Source organism: Hydractinia symbiolongicarpus, chromosome 7, assembly GCF_029227915.1.
Source record: "Hydractinia symbiolongicarpus strain clone_291-10 chromosome 7, HSymV2.1, whole genome shotgun sequence".
NCBI lineage: Eukaryota > Metazoa > Cnidaria > Hydrozoa > Anthoathecata > Hydractiniidae > Hydractinia > Hydractinia symbiolongicarpus.
Window position 1 is genome coordinate 16,715,938 of NC_079881.1, and position 17,410 is coordinate 16,733,347.

Here is a 17,410-nt window from a genome sequence, read left to right on the forward strand (position 1 = left end):
ATACGATGTAAACATAGGATCGTCAGTAGATAGTGATAGTGCAAAGCAAGAAAATGAATGATTTAGTTTATGTAAATTCTAGCAACGACTTTGTTTTAACTTCTATGCTGAACGACCATGTATATGTTTCTTTAAAGAATATTAAAGTAATTTTTTAACTAGCTAGTTAGCCAAAAATAACATGGGTTTCAACGAGTTTTATATTAAATTCGGTAACCACAAAGCTGAAGGAAAGAATATGAAAATGAGAGGAGATATATTTTTTATGATTCTGTTGCCCTGTATTTAGTATTTTTGATAAAACTGGATATCATATCATCGTTTTTTTTATGGACAATGTAGCTAGTTAGCAAGTCATGTTGAAGAAGCATCCAGACGAAATGTTGGTGACTCAATCTGGTTGTTTTAACTGTTAAACTTGACATTGTTTTGTTTCTATCCCATGAAAATGTTTTTATCGATAAATGTATTGTAGGAGTTAGATATATAATCATTTCCAATGCTTCTTTAATATTTTTTTTCGTGCTTGTTTACATTTTTAATTATCATCTTTCTTGACGACGTGCAATACCGCAAAATATCGGCCCGTCGTCAAGAGTCATCAAAATGCCTAAAAACCCGTAATGCCCGCTTCAAAAATCAAGACGGTTAACAATGTTTAAAAGTCAACGCCTTGATGTATTTACCACTAAACGTAGAACTCCAGAGTTGTTTTTGGTTCCTCAATTCATTAACTGTGCATTCTAAATACACCAGTAAACACCAGTGTAGCTCATAAAAAACATGCATTTTTCCTTTGAACTCAAATTGCGAGTTTATGAAAGTTTAGGATGTGCACCACAGCTCCATATAAATGAGTTTCTAATTTCCACTCCATATTTTTCTTTTGCTTTTTACTTTAAGGTGTCCCAGATTTATTGTCAATGTTTGGGAAGGAGACAAAAGATGGTACAGAATATGAAGCATTTGGTTGTAAACTAACTGTTTCGAAAGATACATGCAAAATTAATTTAATACCGGATAAAACATGTAAAGAAAAGGGCATCTTTGGGAAAACTGTTTACAATGTTGGTGAAAAAAGGGAAATTGGAAGACATGACAAAATTGTTTCTACCGATTGGTGTTTTTCAAATTGAATCATTTAATTTGGATAAATGCAAGGGAGATATTATGTTCAAAATGGCCGCAAGAGAACCATTTGAAATTGTAAAAGAAAAATTGAAGGTAAGTTAAATTTTTTAACATCCACTAGTTAGCAAAATTAAAGCTGTGTAACACAGCCAATACGAGTAGACATGTTCTGTAGACAGTTAACAAAAAAGAATTTTCTACCTAGGTTCCTTTGCAGTTGTGTTAAATTTTAACTAATATAATAATGACTTTGTTACTTTTATTACCTCATTTCACGACGCTCACATTCATCGGAAGACTGATATATAGATTTTATTGGAGTGGTTCTCCTTTGTCACTTGTCAAATATCTAGCGACAGAAATTTTTCCACAACATATTGCTAAATATCACGATCCCTTGTAGTTAGTAAACTTAAATTCAGAGTTTCAATTCTCGATGTCTAGGTTCAAAAAGCAGTATTGGAAATGAAATTTAACTACAAAACTATCACCGCATCGCCAGATTTCGAGAAAATTGGAATTGACATTGATGGAGAGGTAAACATTGCTAACAAACATGTTCCGATAGAGCTTCGTAAAGAAAAGGATAAGAAGGAAGCCAAATTTAACATAAAAGTGGACCAGATGTCAGCAAGTGATTTCAGCAACCTTTTCTCCAAGAAGGAAGTGGTTGACAAAGACGCACCCGAAAAAGCTGGAATATTTTTAAAAGCTGTTGTTACAAATCCATCTATTCATGGTACTGTGAGTGTAGAAGGGGGATTTCAGGTTGTTCTATCTGGAACAGCTTCAGGAATTACAGGTTTGGGAAATATCGTTCTTTTTTTTGTTGCTGAACAAAATGCTGAAGAAACGACAAATGTTGCGGTTGTTGCTGACATAAGGGACATTCAACCAATTGCAATTATCAATTCCCTGACAGGAAAAGATTTAAGCAATATACCTTTACTAAAGGATTTGAAAGTAAGTGTCACTCTTGAAATATCAAATGGAGATATGATGGTTCTTAAAAATGATGCATTGAATGAAGTTCTACAGAAATATGTCTCAAATGCGAAAACAATAACAAAAGGCACAAAAATAAAATTAGACATACCTCTCAAAGAAATCATCAAGAAGACTGGCACGAAAGCAACGTTGACAAATATTCCCGATTCCATATTTGTAAAGATCTTTGTTACTGATGGAATAATATGCTGTCAATTTCCTGATAATATAAAAATGGATTTGCTTAATGCTTTGGTTGCATTGGTTCCAAATGTGCCTGACGCCATTTTTGAAAAGGTATTGAAGACGCCACCAAAAATTACTATCAAAAAGTTTGATGTCAATGTTCAAACTAAAGCTGTTGATGTCCAACTTGAAGCGCCTGATGAAGTGAAGTTAGGTAACGATTTAATCGCAATTAAAGATGTGCAATTCGATTTGTCTCACAAGCCAGAAGGAAGTTGGGATTTTAAAATCAAAGGTGCTGCAAAGATTGGAGATTGGACCTTAGAAGTGACAGTAACAAAAAAAGGAGATGTTTATGAATTGAATGGTAAGCATCTTTCTTAATATCTTTTATAATAATAATCCACTCTCTGTCCGTCTGTGAGATGCAAAACGGATTATTTTTACCTCCCTAACCAAGTGTTTTTTTCCACAGCTTATTCGACTAATATTTTATGAAGTTCCATTTATGATTTCACAAAATAGCACACTTATCACAAAGGATTAAACAGCAGTATCTTTTTAATAACTGTTTGACCTGATTGCTGTTTTTATTTATGCTGAGACTTTTTAATAAAGTAAGTTCAAAACTACATATCAATTTCTAATTTTAGCTGTAGAATATGGAAGAATCTAATCTTATTTTTTGTCAGGTGAAATACATACACTAACAGTAAAAAGATTGATGGACCAATTCGGTGGCAAAGAGGAAGGGAGAAGATCTGCTATTTCAACCATGGACTTTTTAAATTTCGGCATAACAGATGTTAAAATAAGTGCAGTATTTGGTGATAACCTGAAATTACGGTAACAAACAATTCTTCTTCTTAATACCTACGTATGAAGGTTGTTATACGCATCGGTTTTTATTCCAAATTGAACTGACGGAAACTGATGTTATGTCCAGCGGAAATTTACTTTTTTTATTCCATTTGAGCATGACATAAAATAATTAAATGATGCAAGTTGGAAAACGTATATTCATGAAAAAATACGCAGCAAAAAGGCTCCATGAAATTTTAGTCTAGCTATTTAAAAACCGTTTTGCAGCTGCGTTTGAAATTTACTTTTGTTCTGAAAGTTGATGTAACATGGTCATAAAATCAACTCTGACATTGTATATACCTAGTTACTAGCTAGCGTAGCTAGCCATTTGATCTTACATGGCTACCTTCTAGTGTGACAGGCAATCCTGTATTGTTTGGTTGGGATGGAATGTTTTTTGAAGGAATGATATTGGGAAGTTTAAAGGATCGCCAAATGTTTCTTGGCGTTGTAATGAAAAATAAAAGGTTGGATGAAATTGTTGAAAAGTTATTCAAAAAGAAAATCTTGCAAACATCATGGCTGTCGCAATTAACTGCAAGTGAGTTTCCCTCTCTAGCTTTCAGTTATAAAGATATAGTAAAGCATGAATTTATTCTTAATCATGTTTTTTTCAGCTATCTTGATATCCAATACTGACGCCACAAAAGATGTGGATTTCACATTACCAGAACTAAACACAGCAATGAAGCTAAAGAAAGGTAATATACCTAGCTGTTTCCTAAATTAAATTCAATTTGCAAATTGGTTTTCATAAAGTCTTATTTGTCATTATTCAGGATTATTCTTCTCCACTCAATTAACCATAACAAATGATTGCAAAGGATCAGCTCTGTGTGAGGTTGCACGTGAGAAAATGAAGCCAGGTACAAAGTTAAGATTGGAAGGTGAAAAAACAACTTCAGGAATGACACTTCGAGCAGTTTACGATGGGAATGGATTTGAACTTGGGAAAAACCTTAAATTGACAAAGTTGCAAGCTGTTTTGCAGGTTGCAGCTGAGACAAAGTTTTATTTTGAAGGTGAAATGAAACTTAAGGATCCACCGCTAGAGTTTGCAGGTGGGAAATTCTAACTACATTCTTTTACGAACCAAACACAATGGTTGAATTTTTCTAACATGCTACCGAACTTTGACTAAAAAAAAGAGAAACAGATAAAAATCTGTTTTTCTTTTTGCTGGATAAATCACTAACTAGACACATTCTTCAATGTACCGGTTGATTTTGTAAATCATTAGCGACAACAAGGAATTTCCATTTTTTGCAACAATTTAAGTCAAACCCTTTTACATGTACACTGCAACAAATTTCTTTTCATGTACTATCTCAGTTGGTGAAAGTGGAAGGGTAGAGATTTCACTCCCCATGAAAGGTATATGGAAGAGACCATTCGGCTTGAAATATGTTGCATTTGGTAATGTTAAGATGGGAGTTGCTATTGATCCTGCAGTACCAGTTTCCAAGCTAGGTATGGTATTATAACTGGTTTTGTTCCTTCCGAAAAAGTTTAGAGTCCTTAAGGATTTTATTCCAATGACTTTCTTTTCACTATGTCTCGTCTGATTAGCTATAATTTTGTCATATTACCCATCAGAAGTACCACCAAAAAAATATATTCTAACTTGCTATTGTCTTGTACAAATATTTGTCATTATTCAGGAGTATTTTTCTCCACTCAATTAACCATAACAAATGATTGCAAAGGATCAGCTCTGTGTGAGGTTGCACGTGAGAAAATGAAGCCAGGTACAAAGTTAAGATTGGAAGGTGAAAAAACAACTTCAGGAATGACACTTCGAGCAGTTTACGATGGGAATGGATTTGAACTTGGGAAAAACCTTAAATTGACAAAGTTGCAAGCTGTTTTGCAGGTTGCAGCTGAGACAAAGTTTTATTTTGAAGGTGAAATGAAACTTAAGGATCCACCGCTAGAGTTTGCAGGTGGGAAATTCTAACTAAATTCTTTTACGAACCAAACACAATGGTTAAATTTTTCTAACATGCTACCGAACTTTGACTAAAAAAAAAAGAAACAGATAAAAATCTGTTTTTCTTTTTGCTGGATAAATCACTAACTAGACACATTCTTCAATGTATCGATTGATTTTGTAAATCATTAGCGCAACAAGGAATTTTCATTTTTTGCAACAATTTAAGTCAAACCCTTTTACATGTACACTGCAACAAATTTCTTTTCATGTACTATCTCAGTTGGTGAAAGTGGAAGGGTAGAGATTTCACTCCCCATGAAAGGTATATGGAAGAGACCATTCGGCTTGAAATATGTTGCATTTGGTAATGTTAAGATGGGAGTTGCTATTGATCCTGCAGTACCAGTTTCCAAGCTAGGTATGGTATTATAACTGGTTTTGTTCCTTCCGAAAAAGTTTAGAGTCCTTAAGGATTTTATTCCAATGACTTTCTTTGCACTATGTCTCGTCTGATTAGCTATAATTTTGTCATATTACCCATCAGAAGTACCACCAAAAAAATATATTCTAACTTGCTATTGTTTTTTAAAAGCTTATATGTTGTCATTTGATGGTTCCAAATGAGCATTATGTGTAAAAATGTATAGAGACGAGTTTCTGTGAATTTTAATCTCACCAAAGTAATACAATAACAACTATTTACACTGAACCTAATACAGCGTTTGTAGAATAAAATCTTTGTACCTGTTGTATTTTTATTTTTTACTTGGTCAACTGCAAGATAGTTTAACAATACTTTTTTACGCTTAGAACTTTCAGGAGAAATGCAACTTGGCAAGATTGGAAATGGAAAAGAAATAATATCTAAAAGTGCAATCTCATTTGATCCATCGCGAATTTTTTACTTTTACTCATCCATCAATACTTTAACTCTTGAAAGTATATCAAAGGCGTTTGAATTTGACATTTCACTTCCTCAAGTTCTAATAGAGTCAGGATTCCCTGAAGGATTTGCTGCAGGTTTCAGCACAAACCCTAAAGGTATTCTAATTTTCTAAACCCATATTTTGTTGATATGTTAAATAAATAAATTGAACAAGATTGTCAAGAATTTCAAACTTTGAGTAGTAATGAATAGATTCTACGAAATTTGTTTTGGATTGAAGATAAAAAAATTTAAAAATACGCGATTAAAGATAAAATCACAATGTTAATGGACCTAACCTATTTTATTTCCAGGTACAAAAATCGAACTTTTAGAAGTTACGATACCTGAGGGCTTCATGCTCAAAGGTTTGATCAATATACTTGGTTACAAAATCAAATGTGACAATTTTGTTGATTTTCCGAAGTTGATTCAAGTGTATGATGAGTTGTCACCCATTAAAATTGGAAAAGGTTTGATCGCAGTTAGCAAGAGTAAGAATGATCTGGAAAATGGACCAAAAGTATTTGTTAAAATATCCAAAGAAGAAGTAAGACTAAACAAAATAAACAGACTTGTGTCGAGCTATAATTTTCTTTTTTGCTTAAATCAACACCTGCAATCTTTCATAAAGTAAAGGCAAGTTTTCCACGAAACAGTAACAATCACGCAATTGGAAATTAATTTGCTATATTTTTAGATCCGTAGACTAGGCATTTTTTCAAAAAAACCCAAAATTTCCATTTTTTTCGCCGACAATCCTTCATCTGTGAACCTTATTTCTGGCCACCTGGCTGCTACCAATAAATTTAGTTCTCTTTCACATGAACCTGTATTTTGATATCTCAAAATTGATTGATCACAATTTATGGCTAATAGATAGCATACCGGAATGTGTGGTTATTTCGGCAACGCCAATTGGTGTACTCCGAAGACTAAGGGTTGCTTGCACTTTCTAACCTGCTCACGGAATACTAATCAACACTACAGTTTAAGCGCTCTACTGTCAATGTGCAAATTTATGTTCCATTGATAGCAGATTTGTGTGACTTTTCTATTAATAAAGTGAGTCCTCTTAATCGCTATTTTTTGCTCTATTCTTTATCTCTTTATTTTCTTGTAATTATGCTCATAGTAGAGATACCATCTACTGACATCAGCAAAAAAACTAGATTTGCAATCCTCAAGTATAATTTCAGTTCCTTTAATAGTACATATACGTTCGCGTGTTTCATACGTCGTATCACAGCAGATAGGGAAAGCAATGTTTACTGAAAGAGGAGTCGAAAAGTAACTTTCCATGGGTTACCATATCTTAATGATAATAATATATTACTCTAATACTATAACCAATATAATATTCCTCTTCAGGTAGCTGTCAAAATTCAAGGTTATGTATCCTTACTCGGTCTTGGAGCCGAAGTCTTGATAGATGTATCATATAAAGGATTTTATTTCTATGTCTATGGAAACATATTCAATCTTATTGAAGCTAATGTTACAGTTAATCCGCCTTATGGTAGTTTGGCGGAAACAGGATTTTCGGTATGATTCATCTTTCACAATTTTATAAAATTGAAAATTGTAAGAGCTGAATCAAGGAGTTTGATTGGTTAATAATACGGAACTATTAAATCATTTTGCAAATAATATTCCATGGCATAAAAAAACTCTTGAATTTAATCTAAAATTACTGAAGTCGATTGTACATAGTTATACATAGGACGAAGTTAAAAATCTTGTTTTAGCTTGAACTTCAATTCAATTGCCAACATAATTACATCTACCACAAATCCCTTCCCAAAGTGTCATTACAAACTGGTTTTATCTGACTTAGGTTTCATCTTGTATTTCGGCGTCAGTTGGAAAAGTAACCAGTGAAACAACAAATACCTTTACTACGGCAGCTGATGAAACAGAGGAAGCACTTTCAGGCCAAAAAGAAACTGCAAACAGTTCTGGTATGTGTTGCGTCAAAATAAAATTGCAATAAGATAGATCATTGCTAAGAGATTCAATACTATTATGTTCCTAGAACATGGTATAAAAAAATTGATGAAAATTAATATAATTGTGGGTCTACCGAACTAAAACCTAAATTTTCCGTCCTTAAAACAAAACATCGTTGCTATTCAGTTTTTTCGTAATGATGTAAAACGAATGCTCCCAAAAACATTACCAGAAAACTTAGTTATTCCACGAACATTTTTATTTTAGCTTCTTGGTTTGAAAAAGCCACAGAACGTCTGCAAAAATGGATAGACAAGCTGGAAGGCTTTGCTGAAAAGGTTGCCGAAAATATAAAAGAAGTAGCAGCTTCGGGAAAAGCAACTTTGAAAGCAATTGCAAAACACACCAGAGAAAATATAATCAACATATATCATAGCTGCTTCAAATCTGTTTGCGTGTTTTTAGGATGACTTTCACATTTTCTATTTTCCCTTATCCTGGGAATATTTACTGCGAATCTAATCACTTTGCATAACAAAGTGCCGGTACACAGAAGAAAAATGAAATGGAGCAGTATAGCACACTGTTCAACATTAGCTACTTCGAGCTAGTTATTGTACACGTATTTTATAACCTTTGTTGTGATACTAGAGCTGCTTAAAGTGATACACAAGTTCTTCAGTAGCTTATCCGTTACTGATCATTAAGTTTTTGGAGTTATTTTAACCTAAAAAATTGTAACCTGACCCTCAAATTTTGGTTTGGAAGTTAAAAAATAATTTTTCAACCCTGTTTACACTGGCAAATAATTAAACACTCTACGTGCACAGGTCCGCAATATAACACGTATCTCATATACAAAAATAAACTACAAAGAATTTAAATAAAAGAAAGTTGCGTGAACCCTAAATATTACTTAATTTTGCCTAGAAATTTTTCAATTTTGGTTATAAATTAATTACTTATCAAGAAATATGGAAGGGGAACCCTTATGAAAATACTACAGGGCATATTACAGCTGGAGGCCTGTGCACGTAGTTGGCGTGTTACAAAGACCTGGCACTAAAGAAAACGACTAGCGAAGTTGCAATCCATTGAAACTGGATGGATTAGACAAATAGCCAATTGTCCGGGCACGAAGGTCCTTATAAAACTAAAATAGTTCATATTAAAGCCTAAATAAATGAATACATAGGGCATTATGGATTTTGATTTAAGGAAAATCAGGAAAAGATGAAAAAGGCTTAGATACTTGGAAAGAATACTTAAATGATGTTGCTAAATCCACGGATAATGTAAACGCTGAAAAGTGGATGAAAATGCTTACGTTAGCATCTAGGGCTGCCCGCAAAAGAAACGATATTCCAGATGAATTTGGTAACAGTTTAAAAACTGCATCAAAGGTATAGAATGATATTTCAAACCAAATTTATTTTAGTCCCCAAAACGCAAACATAAACACAAAAGCATAAGTGCATACATTTTTAAATATTTAGCTCTGATTACTTGACTCGATTATTTTTAGATCGTAAACAGCCTCATGGATGCAAAATGCTGTTCGCTAAGTTCAAATAGAATGTATATTGAGGAGCTAAATACCAATGTGAAAGCTTTGCCATTTATTGCATGCGTAGAATAAAGTCTCGTGATGTTTTAGCATCACATTTTTACATAACTTCACAGTAAAGCATTGTTCACTAGTTTTTATTAAACATCACACAAATATGTTCAAATTATTTGACTTTTTTTCGGTAATTTAATGAGAAAACGCCTTCCTAGAATAAGCGCCTTTGTTACTTAGAAAGTATATTTTTGCGAAGCAACACCGAGATTATTTTTATGTTTTTTTTTCAGACATAATGTTTATTTATTTATATAGTTATTTATAGCTTTGTTTTCATTAACTGTAGCTTTTAATGAAGGGGTTTATCTCTAAAATAAAATTTAAGATTTAAATCCAATAATGACTATGTTTTTTAGTATACCGTACTGATTAGGTTAATCAAACAGTATTTTTAAGCGCCCCATCTAAAAAGCGCACAGTTTATAAAGGGGGTTCTTTCAGAAACTTGTCGAAACTAGAAACACTAGAAAGAAGAAACTTCATTTTGTCACAACTTTTGTTCAGTTTCACTTTTCAGGAAAAAAAATAAAAGAGCCCGTTTCTTTAATTTGCACTAAATTAGAAAGAATTCATATGCGCTCAGCATTTTTTGAGCGCCTTCATCGATTAAGGGTTTAAAAAAGTTTAAAGGCCGGCAATTGTGAAGAATATGAATTGGGACTGAAATTTGAAAGTCACATTTTTGGCTGTGGATAGTATATTTCGGAATGCAGAGTGGTTAGCTCGTAAAAGCTAATTAAAATCGACATATACTAAATAATAATAATAACAATAAGTCGGAGAAACAAAAAAATATCAACTATTGTTAACAAAAGGTAGCAATTAAATACAAGAAGAATTACAATTTGCCGTGAACTTTCAAGGACGGGTGAACCGGTGGGGTTTCCACGGAGTTGCTTTTCCAATTAACGTAACGCCCAATGGCAAGTTAACAAGTGACAGGTTATTGCAACTTAAGAAAAAAAAGCTATTTTTAACTATTTCATAAAGGTAAAATCAAATTTAATTTGGCCAGTACCCGAGACTTGTACTATGACACGTGTGTAAGCCAAGTAAATGACGTCGCAGAATACGTTTGCTGTACTACTTACAATGTCGCCATTACAGAACAATCTGCTCCACACCCGGAAAGATCCAAAGGATCAAGGAATTGGAAGGCACTGGTGTCAGAGCAAAGTTTAGCAGCGTTTAAAATATTTGATCTAACCAGCTAATGCTGACAAGTGAATTTCGACAAGTTCCGAGTGCATGTTAGATAGAAATGGCTTTCACAATTGCTTGTGGAATCTGTGGAATTACACCTTGTCAGTTAAATGTGGTATTGATTTTCCAGGTCATTCTTTTAAAAAAAAAACCGTTAAGGGTGTGTTTTCCACGTGCTTAAATGTCAGAGAAAAAATATTGTATCTTGTTGCAATTACTACTTTTTACGTTCTGTAGAAAGTTTTTTTTGATCAAATGTGAATAAGATGAAGTAAGAAAAAGTATTAAGTGAATGAGTTTTCGAAGACAGTCATAAGGCAATTACGTTTCTGTAGAAAGTGTATTTGTTATAGCTACGTATGTGATTTTAAGACGCATACGTATTCTTTTCGTTTTAGAGGAGCACCTCTGAAACGAATAAATGAAAACAACATAGCTTTAACTTGGTTGGTTATTTCGTTCATTATTTAATGTTGTACTAATGAATATTCACAGCGAGACATTCAAACCGTTTTTAATTGTTTTTATAAGGCTTAAAAGCGAGGGTAGAACGCATTTAGTGGAGCGTAAATATTGTTCCCCAATTGTAAATTTCTTCACCTTCAGAAGAAATAATTTTGTGCACAATTCTCTAGACTAAATAAATAAATAACATTTAAAGGAATTATGTACACAAAGATTGTTATAATTTCAAAGGCGCTCATGCTCGCATAAAAAGCGCGAAATTTAATACCCGCAAATCTAGCACCATTAAGTTAGCTAGCTGTTTTTTTGAAGGCTTTGTTTCAAATTACATTTTCGTTGGAATTTAGTTATCCACGAAATAAAAATCCCTTTGAATACCTTAACATTTTTAAATTAAATCTATTTTATTCAATTTATTTTTATGGTGCGTGCGTACATTTTCGTGTTTGTGCGCCTGCGCGCGTGACGATCTAACACCTACATGAGGTAGGAGTTAGGTCGTCTTATACAAAATGGAACAGCAACAAAACACAACATGTAGAAACAGAAAACTTTGCAATGTGAACTGTTTAGGTGATCTAAGAAAGTAATCTAATGTTGTCTGTTTGATACATATCGTTTTTCTTATTAATTTTGTTATTGTTTTTATTTATGTCAACAAACCTTGAAATTTGGCGTTGCATGCCGGGAGAAGTCTGTTGTTCTTGCAAGTATACCGTACATAAATACCACCTAACATTCCTAGAATAAATTTGATCTTTTTATTTGATGGTTTTAAGGTAGCTTAAACTCAAACTTAAATATTATACCATAACAAAATTTTATTTACACTCTGTTTAGAAGAATACTTTACGCTGCTCAGCTACCATTTTGCCAAACAAACAAATAGACAGACGTCGGTATTGAAATGAAAATAATTTACTTTTTAAAATCACAAACACGATTTGGTAATTATACCCAATTAGTATATTATGAATTGTTTTCCTTTCTGTATATTTGTGTGTGTTTTTTTTGGAATCTATTCGTTTTCTTTTTCATGTTCTTCCTTATCATGTTATAGTGTACGGTTATTTAATTCCATGGTGTTTATCATATGCTTCTTCTAACTTTATTGAACGTCTATCTAATAAACATTACTTCAGTAATAAAAGTAAATTTAATTTTTCAGAGAAAATGAAGATATATTTGAAAGTGGTACTGGCGTTGTTATTGCTCACCACTTTGATCAACACACATTACAAGGCGTCAACAAAGCGTGTCCATTTTCGCCATCACCACGACGGTGAAGATGAGCATGTAAAAAGAAACATTCTGCAGAACTCAAATGCTTTGAAAAGGCAAGGTATCAACAACAAGTTTATTTTTTTGTCATTACATCTATATCGAACTTGAAACTTTATATGCGATGATCTCTGTAACATCAACAAAGTTAAACTAATTTTAATAAATGTCGTTAGTGTTAATTAACTTAAGAACGCCTTACCTAGAGAGTTTGTAGTCAGTAACACGCTGCTTCCACGATGTCAGTATGGGTATCGGTCTAAATGGTCGACATATTTAGCAGCCACGTTGTTCGATAATATTTCTCATTGTACTATACTCAAAAAACTCTCTGCATAAGGAACTAACAACACCGAATTAAATTAGTTCACTTCGTAATTATTTATTCGGTCGCAACAAGTAGTACTAGAAAACACCAAATCCACAATTCACCACGTGCATTGTGGAGTTTCACAATTATATATATTAGGTCCTTCCCTATTTTTGCTATTTTTCTATGATTTTCATGATGTCATTCTTGGAACGGACGTTACAAGTTTGCTGACGACACATTGATTTACTTTTCAAGTAATAAATTTCGCGTTATCGAGAATACTTGGTAATTAATTTAAAAGGGAAGAACGGAATCAATGTTAGTGGGCACTAACAACTAGTTTAAAAAAGGACCAAATGTTTTAAAAATGGACTATACAATGGTATTGAGATTAAAAGCACTTCCACCTTCTAGTACTTGGGTTCATTTATCGACTCCAAACTTATAATGAATGAAAATTTTGATAGTATAAACAAACAAGCATTTGCAAAATTTCGACTATTAAATGCTTTGAAATCTTACTTAGACAATGTGACGGCTATATAGAACACCATGGTAGTTCCTTTACGACTTTTAACGGTATCGTAAATTTGAAACTCGTTTCCGTTGACAATCGAGCAAAGAATATGACAAAAAATCAGGAAAATGAAAAACAGTTGTTGCAAATGCATCAACAGTGGTATTTTTTGGATTTTCTCAACTACCTTGTAAAGCATTATCACGCTAAAAAAACACCAGAAATAACCAGTACTTGTTCAAAATTGGGTGCCAAAATTTACAATGAAATTACGTCAACAATCATATACTAAATTTAAAAGTTTATGAAAGAATTACGATTTTAGGCAGTGATATATTCATTAGTCATTTTATGGCAACAGTTTTTATATTCTCCTACTTGCAATAGGTGAATTTAGTCATATCAAAGCCTGTTTTTGCTTTCAGATTCATTTTTCGTTTTTTAATGCATGTACTTTGATGTGTTTTCGATAATTTGACGATAGGAGGCACCAGTGGATGCATCCACGGCTTCGCTCATCCTTTATTTACCGCTACTGCGGTTACCATTTTGCATTTTGTAAATAGTTTTTCCGAAACAGGACACGCTTGGAAGGCAAAATTAATTAAAAAATATCATGTATAAATCTTGATAATAAATAAATATATTTGTGTATTATTATTATAATTATTATTTCTTCATTCAATTTAAATCATCAGTAGCTACATTTTGTATATGTGGCGCTGCTTTAATTAAAAAAAATTAAAATGCGCACGTCATAGGTTCTAAAGAAGTCACACAAAAATAGGCCGTTATCTCAAATCGTCTGGAAGAACACATTTCGCTTTTTGTTATTAACTATTGATACTTGAGACTAGCGTTTCTAAAATTTGCTTCGTAATCACAAGGTCCGTGGTTTGGTCCACAGCGCGGACATGTGTAGGAAATGCCTTCACTACAGCTAGAGGTCGACCCTGTCATGTGAGCGAAATTGGGTAGGCAATGTCGGTGTATACTTAATGTGTGTATTCAGAATACAAAACCCACATTGATATCAGTTTTTCCAACACTGAAGTGGCTATATTCTATGCAAATAATTGGAATAATAAATTTGTCCAATTTTACCACCCCACACATTTTCTTTGCTTTCAATCTTTTCATGTTTTGATGTTCTGATAGTCTTCCAGACTTTTTTATCCTTGTTTCATATAAAGTAACAACATGAAAAGTGCAAAAAGATATTTTTGCAGTACTAATGAAAGTAATGGAAACTTGAACAAAAATATTGAACCATTGCCATTTAAATGTCATTTTACAAAATTAGCAAAGAACTCGCGAATTCTCTGCGGAGGTTCCATTTTTACGATTTCGGTCCCTTTTCGCGAAAATTTTTGCCCGGTAAGTTATTTTTCCGAAAAATTAACTTTTTCTAATAATCGTGAAAGTTTTTTCCAAGTTTTAAAAGCCGAAAACTCTTAAATAAGTCCGAGGACAAGGGTAGAAATAATTTAATCACAACGGAAAAAATAATCAGCCCGAAAAATGACTCCAAAACTCTTACTCTAAAAATGGCTCCAGAGCCCGACCCAATGTAGCAAAAACAGCTAAAAATCAAAAAAATTCCTTGCTGGACTCTCTTCTTTTTTTGCCGCTTAAAAACATTTCACGAATATCTCTACTCCCGAAGCTGACTTTTTCTTTCTCTTGTTTTTCTTCAACGGTGTGGCGGGCATGCTAGTTAACGGAGAAAGTGTCATCACAAAATTGAAAATAAGTTCCCCCATCAGTTTTTCTACCACAGGTTCAGTATACATATTGTGAACCAATTCTAAGTAGCGTATAGTATTGTTATTTCATTGGAAAGATATTCAATTTAAAATCTTTTTTTTTCATTGAAATTTATTGTCATTCGCGAAAATTTTTGATCCAAAAAAAGGAAGAGAGTCCATTAAGAAGATTTTTCGATTTTTATAGTAATTTTTAAATTTACTACTTTAGGAAAAACATGTATTATAAATTTGATAGGTCGTTTAGAAAAAGATGTTCTGAAAGACATACCATCGTGTGCTTTATGGGCAACTCGTAATAAATACTCTAAAGCCGATAGATTTTTTAGGATTGTTGTCATTACCCCCGTCTTTCAAGGCATGCATGCGACGAAGAAAACATTTACTTGTTGTGAGGTGCATAATTTTTGAACTTGAAAGTCAAAGTAAGTTTGAAATGAAATGAATCAACGAAACGAAGTTATTAGGAAACCATTAATGTTAAAAGAAAGAATTATCATTGTGTAAAATATAATTTCTATTGGCTTGGTATGTAATTGTTGGTTACCAACACGAAGTTTATACCGAGCTTGTATCTTTTTATTTTGATAAACAAGTACGAAAGAAGCATGTGTTAGGTCGATACATACAAAATCAAATGATTTACGTAAATCAGGCAATTGCCTGAAGATCTCTTTCAAAGCAGTCTGGCTTAAAGTGGATGGAACATATATAAAATCCTGAATCCTTAGGCAAGGGACCAGTTCTTCTAATGTTAGGTGACCATCTTTTTTGCAGCTCGTTTTTTTTCTCTGCGCTGGGAATTTTGAAAACGATACAACATCGTCAACATTTTCTTTTGATTTATTGTTACCAGTTCTGTTAGTGCAGTTGACGTCGGCGCAATTTGGCATGTTTTCAAGCAGTTAAACTCGAATGTTTAAGTAAATTAACAACTAATACTACTACCACCACTAGCACACTACACTTTCTGAACTAAAAAACGTCATAATTTCAACTCGAACCAATCCTTTCAAAATCGCAAAGGGGTCAAAATAACGAAGCGATTTCACGCGTAGCAACCACAACTTTTTACTAAGTTAGTGAAACTTTTATATGAAAAGAAATAGGTATTTCAAATTTTTTTTTGCTGCGGCTACTGTTTTTTTTTTAAATAAAAAATTAGAGCTTACTTCCCCTTTAAAGGCAATATTAAAGTAGAGTTTGGTTATGTGAATTGTTAAGATTTTATCATTTTATTACCCCTAAAATTATTTTTAGGCATTATTAAATAGGACTTGATATGATTTTAACGCTCTTTACAAAATACAGGACATTTATGTAATTGAAAATGAGTATTATTATAACATTTTAATAATTTTCGTTTGTTAAAAATTTATCAGTGTATTGTTCAAATACTCTGAAAAATTTGTGTCCTGAAGTGCTTTAGATAGAATAAGGAGATTGATAACACAAGGATAACCAATGAAATGATAAATCACTAACAATGTTACTTTTTTATCAAAAACATGTACCACAACAGGCTGTTTGGGTATTTTGACCAACTTAGCTTTTGAAGAACAAGCGTACGCAGCATAACATTTTAGCAAACCAGGCGAATGTATAAACAAATTATGAGGAAATTTTGCTTTTTTGCTTTTTTGCAATGTCCAAATCAGTGTCTGATATTTACTTGTCCATGGATTCTTTTTTGATTCGAATTCTCGAATTAAAATTTCTTTTAGGGAAACTGTTTGAGGAAACTCATTGGTCATTGTTTTGTTTGATAAATCCAAAAAGGTAAAAATATCTAACTTCTGAAATTTAAATTGACAAATTGAATTCAACAAGTTGAGACAAGAAAGGGTAAACACACAATTATTAATTTTGTGGATTTGATAAATCGATGGTTCTTTTTGTGATTTTTCCCCTCATATGGCTTGGTTAACCCAAGTCATTTGAGGCAAATTGGGGAGGTGTGAGCTGTTGGATGTTGCATGGAGTTGTCTGGCAGAGCACGGACCCTAATTGAGTCTGCGTAGCTCAAAATGAGCATTAAATACTCTTAAGTCTTCCCATCTAAGTTATGGCCCATCCTGGAAATAATAGAAATGATATGATATACTTTGATATACTTTCGCGATTCGTGATTTTTAAGTGGCCTATATATCTTATGATAGAAAAGTGTTTTTTAACGATGTAATTTTTTTTCTAATGGTATGTAAAAACTTCTATTTACAAACTGGCTTCATCGTCAAAATCACAAAACAGATCAAACACATTTCT

The 17,410-nt window shown here is 32.8% G+C and overlaps 1 protein-coding gene across 1 annotated transcript; it reads left to right on the top strand.

The window, feature by feature from the left end:
* Positions 1–881: 881 nt before the first annotated feature.
* On the top strand, positions 882–10,216 carry LOC130649225 (uncharacterized). The gene is made up of 14 exons (XM_057455474.1): positions 882–1,224; positions 1,576–2,671; positions 2,997–3,150; positions 3,522–3,709; positions 3,786–3,869; positions 3,948–4,229; positions 4,501–4,638; positions 4,830–5,111; positions 5,382–5,519; positions 5,912–6,142; positions 6,341–6,576; positions 7,398–7,571; positions 7,864–7,987; positions 8,244–10,216. The coding sequence occupies exons 1-14, from the start codon at positions 1,066–1,068 to the stop codon at positions 8,444–8,446; spliced, it is 3,489 nt and encodes a 1,162-aa protein (XP_057311457.1). The 5' UTR covers positions 882–1,065; the 3' UTR covers positions 8,447–10,216.
* The last annotated feature ends 7,194 nt before the right edge of the window (positions 10,217–17,410 follow it).

Coding starts and splice junctions, on each gene's coding strand:
- LOC130649225 (XM_057455474.1), top strand. CDS start 1,066: ATGTTGGTGAAAAAAGGGAAATTGGAAGACATGACAAAATTGTTTCTA. Junction 3,870..3,947: donor AGCAATGAAGCTAAAGAAAG/GTAATATACCTA, acceptor GTCATTATTCAG/GATTATTCTTCTCCACTCAA. Junction 6,143..6,340: donor TTTCAGCACAAACCCTAAAG/GTATTCTAATTT, acceptor TTTTATTTCCAG/GTACAAAAATCGAACTTTTA.